The 16585-nt window shown below is 39.7% G+C and overlaps 1 protein-coding gene across 1 annotated transcript in view; it reads left to right on the forward strand.

Moving 5' to 3' along the window:
• Window positions 1-16585, forward strand: part of usp43a (ubiquitin specific peptidase 43a) — a 126504-nt gene that overhangs the window by 81118 nt on the left and 28801 nt on the right. Inside the window, exons 9-12 of the mRNA XM_075462609.1 lie at window positions 2571-2674; window positions 5066-5143; window positions 5373-5502; window positions 10164-10283. Of these exons, the coding sequence (XP_075318724.1) occupies window positions 2571-2674; window positions 5066-5143; window positions 5373-5502; window positions 10164-10283 (432 nt within the window). The remainder of the gene's footprint in view (window positions 1-2570; window positions 2675-5065; window positions 5144-5372; window positions 5503-10163; window positions 10284-16585) is intronic.

The raw sequence follows: 16585 nt of genomic DNA on the forward strand, positions 1-16585 counted from the left end.
AGAAAGGAGCTCCGTTCGGCCTGATGGAGGGCAGGGGTTAATGGTGGGGAAGCGCCAGGGTACAGTTACTTCATTTGAGTCATTGACATGCACCTAATGGTTCAGGATCTATTCCCGCACACGCCGTCTACACCGGTGTTTTCAGTCCTTCCATAGTTTTTATTCTTATTCCCGTTGACATCGGTAAACACTGTTACTGTATTTTTTTTTTTTTTTCCATAAAACTGAATGTGCACTAAAGAGATTTTCAAAGCAAGAAGGGAGAAATGTTGACAACAAAGAACAAACTGCCACAGATCAGTGCTGGCTGATAAAAGAAGAGATTCAAAGGAAAAATGTTTTTTAAAAAAATCAATTGATCGATATATAACTCGGCAGCCGGTTTCCCTGATGGACACTTTCTGAAGCGTTGGAATATTTGGACAAATTTAACATCTGACCAACACTGTGTGTGTTAAACCTTTTCTAAACATCATATTCTTGAGGGGAAGATTATTTCGGTCAAAGTAACATTCATCAACTCGTCAGCACAGACAACAAGGCCACCAGGTGGGCTTTGATTTTTGAGGAGTTACTGTTATCTTCAACAGAAGGAAGTGGATCGGCTGGCAGTTAATGAGCAGAGACGGGGCTGATTTCAGGGTGACTTCAAGCCAGTTTTGTCCAAGTGTTTGATTTTACGCTCTATTAAAATGGGTTTTGCACAAATAGAGCCTGAAGGAATCTATTCTCAGGCACGCTCAGGACGGGAGATTGGACTGAAGACAAGTTTGGGTGCAATCTGTTGGTTTCCTTAGCAAGGAAATTGTTTTTGAATTGGCTCTATATGAATGAATTGGATTATTTTATAAATAACAATGAATTGAATTCCAATTGGCTTGAATTGGACTTTATTATTTAAGTGCCTTGAGATGACATTTGTTGTAATTTGGCGCTATATAAATAAAAATTAATTGAATTGAAGGACAACTTCCTCTTATAAATCCTTATTTTTTTTGACAGCTAACAGTGAGGCCTTCCGATAAGACCATTTCTACTCAGCCACTTTAAATGATTCCTGTTGCATGGAGGGTAGCAGTAGAACATCATTGATGGTGGCGCTTACAAGCTGAGAGGGAAATGGATGCTTAACTCTTCAGTTTAATCAAAATCTCCACCAAGCCCCTGCTCTATTACTCATCAGCGACAAGTGTCTGCTCTCGACGTGTACGCTCATTCAAGCCCATGAAACCGCGACAGGGTATGCTTATTTAATTTGCCGCTTCAGGCTCTTATTAACCAACAAATTTTTCTCTCGTTATCCCCGACCACAGTTTTTATTCTCAAATAATGTTGCAGGCCACGCACATATAACAAATTAGCAACCTGGTGTTGCCCTCTGCTCTCTATAACCGTGCTTATAAATGACATCCATCATCCAGACAACCAAAAAATAATAATTGACATTTATGTTCTGTGTAAATAAATCAAGCTGTACCTTTACGTCTGCATTCATCTTCTTTTCCATGGTCGGAGTGAAAAAACACAGATACAAGGAGAATTTGGTTCATGAACTCTTTTTAACTTATTTTCTCTTCTTTTTCACACCAGAGACGAAGCAGCAATCTGATTTATTATTGTTATTATTATAAGGTTGAACCTGTTCATTTTTTCCCCCACTTTGGACCCATGTGTCGTTGCCTTTCTGTGTTGCTCACAGTTTTAGCGTAACTAGCTTGAAAAAATTACTGTGCATGGAAATTATATGGCTTCGCTATTTATTTTTGTATTGATTTTCACGAGCTACACTGCCTTAGGCAACAATCTTCCGGCAGTTAAATGCCAGTGGCCTGCATAGTTGTACACAGTTGTGTTCCGCCAAATGCTGACTCTGTTTTCTGTATTAGATTTTACAGTCAGCCGAACTCTTTCCCATTACTCCTCCTTGTAGGATTTTGCATATATGTAACATGATCATTTGGTTTTCGCACGTGAATGAATGGTTCTAAATTAGCAAAATGAACCTGGTTCTGGAAGGTCTAACAGTAGAAAGGCACATGTAAGGTAGGCATTCAGTGTCTACTAAACAGTTCCAGTATGTTTAATTAACAATGAGTGACTGTGTGTGTGTAATTCTTTTAGAGAACTGAAAGCATATCAAACACTAAAAGTAAGACATTTTACTCTTTCAAAAAAATATTAGTTCATCCTGAGTTTGATGGCAGCAGCACCGTCTCAAAAAGGTTTTGCACAATAATTAACAGCTGAAGGAACGTGATGCAACTAATTGAGGTAATTAGCAACTGGTGAATGACATGAAAAAGAGCACCTTAGAGGAGCAGAGACTGTCAGAATGGGAAAATAGATAAGAGGTTTAACAATCTGCAAAAAAAACTGCATCAACAAATAATGGACCAATTTAAAAACACTGTTCCTCAACATGAAATTATGGTTGGGTATTCTATTACCTGCAACACTTAATATCATCTAAAGGTTCAGAACATCTGATGCAGATGTCCTGAAGCTGTTTTGAGAAGTGGCGGCGGAATTTAAGGACACGAGAATGTTGACCTGTGTATGTCTCCCTGCAGAATGCTGGTCCCCTGTTTAAGATCAGAGTGGTGGGAGGATCTGCAGCCTGTAGCTACCTGACCCCAAAGGACAGCAGGCCACTGTACCACCCAGCTGTTGATAGGTGGGCAACACGCGTGCACTCAAACCAATGAAAAACACGTACATGCAGCTTTGAAGTTACAAAGACATTTATCACATATGCAGTAGAAAGTTCATCCTTGACAGACGCCCACACTGAAACACTGATATGTACATTATTTGGCAGTGATGTTGAAATAAATCTTATCTGTATAGAAAAACATGTCACTTAAATGATAAATTGCTGTTGAAAAGGCCAACAAACTGCCTTGAACACACAAAAATGGTATAAAGAAGTGAAAGCAGGAATAGAAATGACAATAATTCATATTTAACCATGGTGAACAGGTGTTGTAGCATCAAGTCTTCAGAAATTCAGCGGGCACACAAAGGATGAAAAGAGAACGGGTAGACTGCTCTGTTTGACAGTGTGAAAATAAAGTCTGTGTGATTTAAAAGAATCATGATGTCATCATCCAGCAGAGGAGCTCACTGATGTTGCTGTCCTGTCCTGAGCTGAGGGTGAGGGTCAGGCCCTCCAAAAAGGAGCAAGAACATTGTAATCCTTCAGACCGGACAGTATATTTTTTGTGTTCCTTTGTCTCAACAAGCCTGTGTTTGATGCATCAGCATCTGAATCTGTGTGCCACGCACGTGACTGTTACAGATCAGTGCCTACATCAAATTCCACTGACTTACAGCATTTGTGCTGATGGACTTTTTAAAAGGCAAAATTCAACATGAAAGTCCTTCCCGAGCAACAGAAGAATGACATCAGACAACAACTGAAATTGAAGTGTAGCTGGAAGCACTCAATCACACAGACAGGACGGATCCCTTTTTGTTTTGAGTTAAGAATGTCAGGCGTGATACATTTTAAGTTCCTTAGTTGCGGATTATGACTTCTTCTTTTTTTTAAGGTAAGATCAAGGAGAGTAAGGCGCCGTAGATGCAGTTGTAACTGAGTTATTTGTCAAACTTCAGTGTTTGTGGTAGTCCTTTGACACCGTATTGAGATCATCGAGGTCCTTGATTTGTGTTGTTACGTAAGCCTGACACCTAGTGGTTATGCTCTGTACACGCTTTGAAGAGTTAGTGAAACTCACTTGTTCCATATGAAGTGCACCGTACATGCTGAGTAAAAGCCTGTAAGACTTGTCATGTTAAATGGAGTGGTGACCTATAGAGGGAAGAACTGAACAGTGAATCATTACTTCAAGGGACAAGCAAAATTCTTCTTTCCTTTTTCTCTTTCTCCTCCTCCCTTTTCACCACCACCACCACCTAACTGTATCTTGTTGCAGTAGCCCTACTCTTCCTTTCCCTTTTTTTACCATCTTGGAATTTTCTACTGATCTTTTATGTGTTAAAAAAAAAGGGGGGGAGAATCAACGAATTGCTTCAGTTGATTACAATGAATAAATTTTTTCCAAAGGACAAAGCACGCTGCCATCTCCAAACCAGAAGACTCAATTTAAGATGTAGGGAAGGAGCAAAATGCAGAGAAAGAAGAAGGAAGTTTAAACCATTTCGTGCTTTGATCATCATGGAGAATGGAGTACGATCACCAACAAGTAAACACAGGCCTTATTCGCTGACAGCGACACAGCAGGCATATTGGGAATGCAGCATTATTTATTCCACATAGATATGGCAGCGTGAACATGACTCCAGCTCCTCTCCACCCGTCCGTCAGACTATATGTACAGACGGAGACTGTGTACAGAACGGTAAGAGAAGGTTTTTAAGAACAGATTTTTACCAACAAACAATGCACAAAAAAAATCTAAGAGTCAAATTAATCTGTTTTCAGGTGAAAAAGTTATTATTTATGTTAAAATGGGCCTAAAGGTGTGTTAAACTGATCTAGCATCCCTGTGTAACTTATTCCAACAGATTTTAGCTGTCACTGCAAAAGTTTCTCAATGGCAATGAGTTGTATCTGAGGTTTTTACATCACATAAGTAATAATAAAAACCTTGGTGACACTGCCGCATGTACCAAATGGAGTCATTTTGTCAAGTGCACTTCAGTGACATTGTCTGAGCCAGGAGGTAGGGAGTAATGCGTGTTTTCACGGGAGAATGGAATGCAGATAAAATTTGTCCTCATCAAGGACAAATCCTCGCATTAGGGATTCTCCTGTGTTTGCATGCAGATATGTGCTTTGGCCAGATCTCATTTGTGGACAGCATCAGTCTGGATATTCCTGCTGCCAGAGTGTGTGTGTGTGTGTGTGTGTGTCATTGTAGAATGAAATAGAAGCGCCCACACACAACCCAAAGCTCATTGTCACCAGACTAACTCTATTAGGTGCTGCAAAACTAATTCCAGCTGTCTTTTCTGGTTTTGGGTTTTTGAGTCAACTGGGACAACATGGAAGTGTGTGAATCTGCAAAGTAATATTTAGGTTCTTCTCTTCCTTGTATCATAGAGCGTTGAATTTCTGTGGCCCGGGGGGACCTCCCCATGTGAAACTTGTTATCGAGTGGGAACACAGCTCTAAAGAATGGTAAGTAAGGTGCCCACTTGTACTCCCAGTAGAGTACACATGTGAAACTAGAAAAACCATAATCAGGACAGTCTGTATAGAGGATCCCCGGCTGTTGAAATTCCATGAACATACACCAAACCAGTCTGTCCGTCAGGTGACACAAACATGCATGACTACTGATTTGAACCGTGTAAACAAAGTTTGATTCGCACATGAATGAGAACAATACACATTGTACTTGGTTCAGTTTGTTTGGCAGCATCCAGGAGGAGGTGGTGAAGGATGCAGAGAGTGTGAGGAACCAGCAGCAACAGCACCTTCAGCAGCACAGCTGTACCTTGGACGAGTGCTTCCAGCTATATACCAAAGAAGAACGGGTGAGACAGAAGGCAACAGGGCTGTATCAGTGGAAAAAAAGGGGTCTCATGGAGCCAGTGCCATTAGAATTGCAATTAGAGTTAGACTTTTGTACAATTAGCTTGCCCTGTGACTCACTGATTCTAAACTGGTTGTTTACAGTTTTATTTCGTCTCCCTTTTAATCTCATTATAGTGTAGTATAAAAAGATTTAAAAAAAATTTTTCAATCATGGTAACCTTAAGAGCTGTAAGTAATATTTTATTGAAACGATGCACCAATCAAACAACTGTTGTTGTTGTTGGAGGCAAAAATGAAGGAAAAGGGAATTTTCAGGGTTCATTTGCTGAAAGGCAGCATGTATGCAGAAACAGTGCCTGTTCTCTCGTATACCAAAATGCTTTCATTCAGCCCGAGCTGATGGACACGACAGGTTTTTGTTTTTTAAGGGGAGTTTGTCCGTTGCTGCTTTTGCTCAGTTACAAGCAATTTATGACCTCCCTACAGGCCTTTTTTTTTTTTCTCTCAAAATTATGATCTTGCAGTTTGTCAACCTTTTCTTTGTGACACCCCTATTTTTCTTTATATTAAGTAAGCATGGATGCTTTTCTCTCAATCTGAATTTGGATGAAATGTCCCCACTGTTTATGCCACCTGTGATAGATGTAAGTTGAGTGAGTGAGGGGGGGGGGGCTGGGTCACCTCTTAAGGGCTCATCCTGACATGAGGAGTTTTTGGAATGATTTTATTTAAATTAAAAAAATTTTCATACAGCATCGTATACAATTAGAAGTTATCTTCCAACATGATTCATGCAGCACCTGAACTCTTCTACTACGGAGCCATGCTATTGGTAGTTTGCAGTTTAGCATTGTCTTGCTGACATGTGCTCTCATCTAGATGATGATTTTTTTCAAGGAAAGGCCAAGCATATGTTGCTCTAAAACTTGTAAATGCCTTTAACCATTGACAATGCCTGTTAAAAGGTGCAAGTTACCAGTTCTATTGGCACTAATGCACCCCCATTCCATCAGAGATGCAGGCTTTTAACTGAGCACTAATAAGGTGGATTGTCCACAGTTTTCCAATCTGCCGCAGCCTCAGTCCATTCTAAATGAGCTTTGACCCAGAGAAGATGGCTGTTGTGTTCCTGGATCATGAACACAAATTGTTTTCTCTTTGTATGATGGAGCTATAACCTGCATTTGTTGATGACACGGTGAACTGTGCTCACAGTGATGTCTGGAAGTGTTCCTGAGCCCATGCAGTGATTTCCATGACAGAATCATGCCTGATTTCAAAGTAACAAAGGGCCAAAAGATCACGGTCATCCCAAACTGATATTCAGATGAGTTGCTTGTGCGCAGAGATGTCTCCTTTTTTTTTTTTTTTTCTAAACCTCTGCCCATGTTTACTTCTGAGAGACTCTGTCTCTTTCAGGTGCTCTCTTTTTTTCTTTTCTTTAAAACCAGCTTCTTCACCAGCCTTTTTTTTTTGCCCTGCCCATGTTTCAAAGTTTCTTCCATTAAATTCCAGATTTGTTGTTTTTCTTGGGGTTATTTTTTTTATGAAATGGTAAAATGTCTCACTTTTAATTGTGAACGAAAAACCAGTTCATTAAAGTTGAAAACCAAAATTCAGTTTCTATTTACACTTTACACAGCATTCCCAACATGTTTGAGCTGTGCACTAAGGTATAATGAGAAAAGAATGTTATAATGAAATGTTATAATAACATTAGTTTAGCAGCTGAAGTTGAAAAAATTGCTTTTGTAAGGAGCATCTTCATTATCATGCAAGTTAGTTATGTACTAATTGTGTTGAAGGCTCCCATTATTACTGTCACTAATTGACACTGTGACAACCAGCCCACTGGGGGAAAACTCTTGGTGGCTGCGGTATTGTTCCATATTTGTAGAAGACTCCAGGAAATTGATGGGTACACATTTAATTGAGGCTGACCTATTCAAATCCCAGATGAACGGTCCCGTAGGTGCCAGGCTTATTATGCTCTTATGCTCTGTACTTTATTCATGCTGCTCAAGGTCTCAGGTGAGGCAGTTACTTTACTTGTGAAAAGCAAGACATGGGTTCCCTATTTTAAAAATAGATTCTAAAGGCTGATTGAATGATGTGCTCAAAGGAACCAGTGCCCTGGCAAATGTTTTGTCTTGCCTGGTCTTCTCTTGTCTTATTTATTTATTTATTTTTAGTTTATTTCAGATTTAGGAATTAATCCTAATATGCAGTGACAGTAATTTGTTTTAACCGGCACCTGGTAGTGTACAGAAATAGCCTGGCAGTGGATGGAGGTGAAGAGATGGAGTGATGGAACTTTTATGAAAGCGTGTGAGCGGAGGGGGCTGAAATGACGAGACAACAAGACGAAGGAGTCAGCCTATTGTCAACTGTAAATGGCAATAAGCGCTTATGAGAAATGATGGACGGAAACATAACCGAGTGCAGTCAAGGTCATGGCTACAAGATCGGTTGCTTAGGTACAAAAATAGGTCTGAGAATTTCTTTAGAATTCCCTGACACCTCCCAACCCAACTCACTTTTTGCCTCAAGGTTTTTTGGGTTTTTTTTTCTCTCTTTTTCTTAAGATTGAATAGAAATCTATTGTCACGCAAATGCAGATTCACCGGTGGGAGGCAGCTTGAAAGGAGCTATTTAGAATTTTATTTCCAACTAACACCAAAAATGCTGCTGGTGGAGGAAGACCAAAAGCATGAACTGACTGGGAGGAATACAGTAATAATGATCAGGCACTGATATAAAGGAAGCTTTGAAGTTTGTATACAGAGGAAGGTAATGACCATCATCTGAAGCTTCATTTAGTCTTTGTTCTTGGTTAAAACCTGGGGAACAGGCAGCACAACCACTCTTAAATTGAAATACAGGCCAGTAGAGCCAACAAAGCCTTTACAGGAAAGAAAAAAAATATCATAAAAGCTGCACAGACCATCCATGGAGACAGATATGACAGCCAGAATGTAAACGTGAATGGCTGTGGGCTGGATGAAGGCTGGAGAAGATGACTGTCCTTTGTTTATCCGGGGACACATTTTGTAATTTTATTACTAACATGAACAGGATAATAGCTAAGAATAACCAATAAGCGTATCCTCTAAATTGTGATGTGTATCTTCTCATTACTGAGCATTTATGCCCCTAGCAATAACCCTCTCTGAAGAGTCAGTTAATCATGAACCTTTGGAGGTATGAAACAACAAGGCAAGGGAGATTTGTTCCTGATTGGATGCAGTTGCGCAATTGTACTTGTGTTGGCAAGGAAACGGAAACCTGCGTGTGCTGTAAGTTTTATTTGGTCCCCATTCTGCTAAAAACACCTTTTAAGGTGGTCAACAATGGTCATTGCATTTGTGTTTCAAAATGTATCAAGGGAAGAAGCGGGCAGAGAGACTGGAGCCTCCTCTTTTACAGCCATACCTGTGTAATATGTGGCTCGCTGCAGCTGGCCCGGTTCGAGTCCTGCATCGGACGGCCCTTTGCTGCATGTCGCCCCCCCCCCCCCTCTCTCTGCTTCCTGTCTCTCTTAACTGTCCTATCCATTAAGGCTCTAGCATGGTTGCCGCGTCTGCTCGCGCGAGCGGTGTTGATGACGTCATGAGTTCGTGCCCGCCATAGGACCCTATATAGTGGCGCAAGTCGTTGCGCGCCAGTAGTTGCAATTTTCTCCGTCACAGAGGTGGCGCTGCTGCGTGAAAGTTACCTCTACTCTACAACCACGAAAGTGGAGAAGAAAACAATGCCGCTGTCAAGAGCAAGAATACTGTAATTAATGATACTGCTGCAGTTTTCGGATCATTTTAATTTTTTAATTCAGTTAAAAGAGGTAAAGGTTTGAAGCCCCCGGCATCAACAGAGTCTCTGCCCTCTTCTTTGCCTTCACGTATCTGTCCCGTAGCTGCTTCCACACATTCTTACAGAACTCTCCCTCTTTCCCCAAAGTTCTGCCAATCTCTGTGTACCAGTTTGGGGAGTTTACGTGCTCCCTGTGCTGTTTCCCTGCAGTTTCGTACAGCTGCCTGTACAAACGCACCTCCTCACTGAGCCTGGTCTCACATCGGTCCATCCGGTTCGTTGTGCTCGGCGCCGCCAAGTTACAAAAATCGACTGGTGCACGACAACGCGCTGCGCCGTCTTTTCAAGGCAAGCGCCAGGCCTGAAACGTCATTTTGACGTCACGGTCCACCACCGCCGTGACAGACGCGGCAACCATGCTACCGCCTTTAAAGGCATAAAAAGCCCCCCAAAATAATAAAAAAATAAATTAAAAAAAGTTGTTTTTTTTAACCTTTGATAATATTATGTACTGTCGAGGGACAAATATGCAAAGTCAATTCCAGTCTTTCTCTGAGGAAAATTGCTTTTAAACATTCTAATGATTTTCCTATGCTTTAGTTGACGAACTGGATATCTTTGGGTTGATACTGGCTTAAAACAAAAGTCAAAGTCAATTTTCATCTGCATTTTCAATCCTATTCTATTTCTGACTCAGGCTTTTAAACGAGTACGAGTGAACTTGCACCATTCTACCGGGGCACATTTGATTAAACAAAAAAAAAAACATTGATAAAATGAAGTTATGTTTAATGTGGACTTTAAGTTCTGTTTGTGTAACCATTTGTTTGCCTTTTCAATTTACCGATTGCAGCTAGATCCAGATGATGCCTGGAAGTGTCCCCACTGTAAGCAGCTTCAGCAGGGCATGTTGAAGATGAGTCTGTGGACACTGCCCGACATCCTCATCCTCCACCTCAAGCGCTTCCGACAGGTGGGCAATAGTTGAAGTGGCTGTTGATGAAGGCAGCTGTGCTAAATAATCTTCCACTTGAACGTCCACATTTTAAAGCTGCACTGATCAATAATTCTTTATGAAGAGTTGCTCAAACAAAGAAGCACTAAAGATCCAGTGTACATTAAAGATGAGTACAGTACATCCCTTTGGATTATTTAAAGTGGGGTCATAATCATTTGTGGGGTTGCAGAATACATTTAACGAAACTTCAAAACAAAGATGCAGTGAAAACATTTGTCGGATAAAGGGTAATTGCACGACTACGTTTTTTTGTTGTTGTTGTTTTTTTAAGAGCCTGTGATTTCCACAGGTCTCTCAGTGAGGTATTTTCCTGTGAAACTAAGAAACCAGATGGTGAGCCGAAAAAGAGAATTGACAATATCAAATCAAATGTATTTAGCACATATAGCACATTTCATGTACAAACAATTCAAAGTGCTTTACATAAAATAAAAGCATTGCAGCAGGGAGTGGAAGAAGCATTAAAATACATAAAAGAAAGTCTGAAACGCAGACAAGAGTTTGGAGGTGCTCATATGAATAGTGGCTGTCACCCAATGAAATGAAACGAAATGAACAGTCAGACAGCTTTGGGTCCTTGGTCTTGTGCATCAGATGTCAGATTCAGAATTATTACTTTTAGTTGTGGGTTTGAGGTACCTCTCGGTAACGGCATGGCTTCGCTTTTGTTACCGTTTATCCGTAGCTTTTACAGAAAGGAAAGAATTTTATTTACAGAAATACAGAAATAAAATTCAACTGAAAAATGTTCAGGCTGCACTTGCGGTTGCTTGTTTGCAGCATGCAAGTTTTCAACAGAGGAGTATTAAAAAGTAAAATCAGGGAACAGAACAGCTTCCAAAGAACATGGAAGCTTAATAATGCAGGCTGAGACTGGTGAGCTGAGATTCGAGGGGGTTGGAGCAGGACCCTCTGAATAATATCCCCAATGAATTCTTTGAAGAGAGGACAACACTCTAGGAAAATTCACTAATGCCCACGAGGCTCAGTGGAGTCAGGAAGAAAAAATAAAGACTTTGGCAAGTTAGCCAGCACCTGCTTCTTGGTCTAAATCTTCAAGCACTTGTTCTCTGCCACTTTTGTTGCTGTGTCCCATAGAGACTTGGAAACCTCTACTCCCTCCACGTCCTATACCTCTGGCTCTGATGCTTAGATCCTGTTCTTCTGCCACAACACTGCAAAAACTTATTGAATGGGGCATATACTCTATATTTGTTCACATAAGCAGAATTATGTGCAAACAGCACAAGAAAAATGTGACTTTTCAAGTTTTTTTTAGCCTCAGGCTCAATATTTTAGAGTCAATATATTGGGTTTATTTTAGGTTTTATTGTAGTTTTGTTTAGACATTTCTATTCTTTATCATATAATAATAAACTTTATTTCACAGACTCAAGGTCCAGATAAGAATATGCAGTACATTAAAAAGACATTAAAATACATACACCCTCCCCCCCCCCCCCACACACACACACAGAGACAATCATTTCATAAAAATCGGATTGGATAGGCCCACATAAAATTGGCTTTTCCAGTATTTCCAGATGTCAGAAAATGTATTGGATGTCACTTTCCTTTATATTAGACAAACACCTTATGATTCAATTTCTTGATAGATTTAATCTACACATAAATTTATACATAAGGCTCCTCATATAATGTGTTTAATCTTCATTTACACATCTGTTTGTCCATGCAGGCAATTCCAGTATCAATAAAGTTTTTCTTATTCTGGTTGAGCCACCCAGGAATAATGGCTCTTATAGTGACAAGAAGACAGAGTAACCAAATGTTCCTCTCTGGTTGTTTTACAGCGGTTATGTTCTAAGGCGCTAAAAGGATCTATCGCAAACACATGCGCTACCCGTAGAGATGTGTAACATGAACAGAATTTGAGTCAACATTGCAAAAGCAGACTTTCTGGTTATACTGTAGGCAGCTTAGATTGGCGCAGCAGTGCTGACACTCCATTTAAGAAAGTTGGGGTTGAGCGAGGCACTTCAGCAGACCTCAGACTTTAGTTCAAATGCAAAAGAAACGGCGCTGAAATGAAATTCCACCTCCTTTAAAATATAAAAGCCTCAGGTTTTCCGAGTGCTGTTGGCCAAAAGTGCATCTTTTTAAAGAACGGAGCGAAAGAAAAGACTTCAGCGACTGATGCAAGTGAAATGCTTTGACAGAAAAATATCCTGGGAAGAAGAAATATCTTAACATGTGATTTTAAGATATTTCATCTTTCTTCGATTTTCAGTTTGCGCTACCGTGAGCAGAGCCTCTGTGCTGTCACTCGAGCAGAGCTTATCTGGTCCCGGCTTGGATTTCTGGATATCGGCCACCTCCTGTAGGAGAAGCCATGTGAAGATCCATCATGTGGAAGGGCTCGGTCTTCCATGCTTCCTCCTCTTCCTCTTTTAACCCTCTGTCTGCAGCTGGCTGAGGCACTCTCTCATTAATTCATCCTAGGGAGCCGTCTTGCTGTTGGACTCTTGGGTGGTGTTTGTTTCGTTATGGGACACAGGGTGACACAGAGCTATTGTTGCTTAGGTGTTGCAAGGTGTAGGTGCTGCTCTCAGTGCATTGTGAGTTTTCATGTCCTATCATCAACCTCCCTCTGTGGCTTCCCTGCGGCCAGCTTACTATTCCAAATCTGCTGACCGGTTAGACATATTTACATTACCAGTCCAAAATCTGAACACACCAACCTGTTCATTTTGAGTATTTTAACATCCTGCACCTTTATTCTACAGCAGCAGGCCACCAAGAGGAAAGTTAAAAGTAGGAGAATAGACGTGTAAATCTCCACTTAAACTCCAAGCAAACAGGCTAACATGTCATTAGCACTGCCACTCAAAAGGAGCGTTCCATCCATGTGGAGACAGTCAGTGGCAGTGACAACTTAGTCCCAGAGAGCGGAAGCACTTCAAAAGAGAGAAGTCATTACTGCGGTAGTTTTGCTTTTTCCAGTTGCCAAATGTTCACTTTTGTTTCTGGCTGTAATGATATTGAATATGATCCCTGCATCATCTAATTTGTAGTGTTTCATTAACTCGCTGTCCCTGTCAGGAGAATACTACATGTTTTTTCTCCACATATTTCACGCTGGGAAACATATTTCCAACATTTTGAAAATCATTTTCAGATAGTTGCAAAGCTGCAAAATGAGTTAACTTTAGAAAGACCTTGAGAAAATAACGCTTTATATTTCTTTCTTTCTTTCTTTCTTTCTTTCTTTCTTTCTTTCTTTCTTTCTTTCTTTCTTTCTTTCTTTCTTTCTTTCATCTGTATACAGAATAGAGTTCAAATCGCAGTGTTGTAGCTAATTGTGAAAAGGGGATGGAGGAAGCTTTGCTTTTAATATTCCAACCCCTCACTCAACCGCTCACAACAAAACAATCACAAAATTCACAACAAAACAAACATAAAAACACAATTCACAACAAAACAAACATAAAAACACAATTCATTACAATAACTCTCAACACAAACACAGGACAAAGACAGAGACACAGACAGGCCCAGACAAACTCCAACCCTATACCCCTCTCCCCACAGAATATACATACATACACATGTATACACATACACATATATATACATACATACACACATAACATACACACAATAGTTAATACAATAGGTTTTTGGGCATCAGTCACTCTCCTCCTGGTATTTCCTCATCACCTTTCTTTTGAACATTATTTTAAACTTTACCAAATTTGTACAGGTTTTTGTTTCCCCTGTTAGACTGTTCCATAATGTGACTCCCCTCACCGAAATACACATAGATTTCAGGGTTGTTCTTACTTTTGGTTGGTATAATTTATTAATTCCCCTTTGTTTGTAATTGTGGTGAGCTTCCCTATCTTGAAATAGATTTTGAATATTACTAGGAAGAGAATTTTTCGATGCCCTGTACATTATTTGAGCTGTTCTATAATTAATCAAGTCACACAGTTTTAAATTGAAGGTGTTGAGGAAAAGTGTGTTGGTGTTCATTATATTTAACGTGAAGAACAATTCTCATGGCTCGTTTTTGAAGTGTGATTAAAGGTAACAAATTTGTCTTGTAACAGTTTCCCCAGATTTCTATACAGTAACTTAAGTATGACATTATAAAGGAGTGATATAGTATAAATAAAGAACTTTGATTTAATACAAAACTACAGCGTTTCATCACACCAACACATTTAGCCACTTTTGATCGTACATGTGTTATGTGAGGTTTCCAAGATAGTTTTTCATCTTTTTCAATTATTATGTTATCAATTATTATTTGTACAGGCACATTGTTTTTTCGGTTTCGGCATAAGTTTAGTTTTATTCAAATTCAATGATAATTTATTTATATTGAACCAGTTTTTTAACTTATACATTTCTTACGTTATTTTATTCAGAAGTTTCTCCAGGTCATCCCCTGAACATAATATATTTGTATCATCTGCAAATAGAATAAATTTCATGATTTTAGATATTTTACATATATCGTTAATATAAAGTAAAAAGAGAGTTGGCCCCAAAATTGAACCTTGTGGGACCCCACAATTTCTCTGCATATAGATTTATGTTGATCAACCTGAACAAGCTGCCGTCTGCCCCGCAAATAGCTCTCTAACCAGTTGTATGGAGTTCCTCTAATGCCATAATGTTCCAATTTGTTCAGTAGAATATGGTGATCAATAGTGTCAAAAGCCTTTTGGAGATTAATAAAAATTCCGATAATAAATTTGTTTTTTTCAATACAATCTGAAATTTCTTCCACAAGTTCAATCAACGCAAGTGCTGTGGATCGATCGTTTTTTTTTCTCCATAAATTTGAATAATCTTACATTAAATATTGTTTCTACTATTTTTGAGAACTGTGGCAGGAGAGAGACGGGGCGGTAGTTAGTGAAGCAGTATTTATCTCCAGATTTAAATAAAGGGATAACTCTAGCGGTTTTCATTTTGGAGGGGAATTGACCAAACTGAAATGATAAGTTGCAAATATGTATAAGCGGTTTGACAATTGCTTCTGCAACACTTCGAATTGTTCTCATGTCTACGTCATCAATATCCTGAGATATTTTATTACTACATTTTTTTATTGTGTCTAAGACCTCTTTTTCATCAGTGGGAGCAAGAAACATAGAATTTGGATTAGTATCAATTAAATCAATCATTGGTTCATTATTAGTTAAATCTGTCCACAATCTCCTGCTTTTCACAAATAACCTTGTCATTCTCCATAAAATACTCTGGATAGCAGGTACTATTAGAACCTCCTCTAATTATACTATTCAGTGTCTTCCACATGCCTTGAATATTATATATTTTACTATCAAGTAATATTGTATAATACTAATTTTTTACTTGCTCTTAAGATGGCTGTCAATTTATTTTTGTATGCTTTATGACTGCAGATTTTGTTCCCCTGACATTTGATTTTGTACCACAACCTTTGGTGATCCACAGATTTTTTTTTTTAATGAAAGTTTACTGGGGATTTTAGCTCACTGAGAGGAGAGAGAGCTCCGAGCTCCGATCCAGGTTTGGATTTGAGTGCCTTGGAGGAGAGGGTGGCTGGCCTGGCCTGATCGGAGCTACGTCTTTGCGTATGCGCAGTGTTAAAGCGCCTCTCCTGTACGGCTCATAAGCCACTCATCATTTTCCCGAAAGAAATCCTGGCGGTCCCGGAACACTCTCTCGCGCCTGATGCGCGCGTTCAGGTCCTCTAACAAAGCCAGATCTGCCATCGTTTCGCCATTGGTGGGAGACAACATGGATGAAAAGTAACAGCCAACAGTGTAACATGCATGATATTGAGACATTGCTTCACTTTACTGTTACTGCCCTGTCTGTCTGTATAATCTGGGAGCTAAGCAGAAATTGCTCTCTGTGCCTTAAATGAAGCACAAATTTCCAATATTCCCTTTTGTCTTATTAAAATCAGAACTCCAAGCTCATCTATTTATTGATCTATCTATTGCTAGTGATCTTGCATTCCCTATGACGATTAAAGGAAAAAGTAGTTAGAGCTTCCTCCTCCTTTCTCTCCCTTTTGCTGCTACCTTACATCTGTGACGTCTCCTCTCAACTCATTTGGATTTTTTGTCTTATCCAGAGATTACTTGAGATCACATCTGCTCCCGCAAGTAAACGACACTCCCGTTGTTATGGTTACTCGTCATAACAGAATTGTCGAAAGCAGCACAGCAGCTAAACCAGAAAAATCTTTCAGAAACCAGTGTTATTCATGGAATAAAGCTCAGCAGAACAAA

The sequence above is a fragment of the Odontesthes bonariensis genome, chromosome 4 (assembly GCF_027942865.1).
Source record: "Odontesthes bonariensis isolate fOdoBon6 chromosome 4, fOdoBon6.hap1, whole genome shotgun sequence".
NCBI lineage: Eukaryota > Metazoa > Chordata > Actinopteri > Atheriniformes > Atherinopsidae > Odontesthes > Odontesthes bonariensis.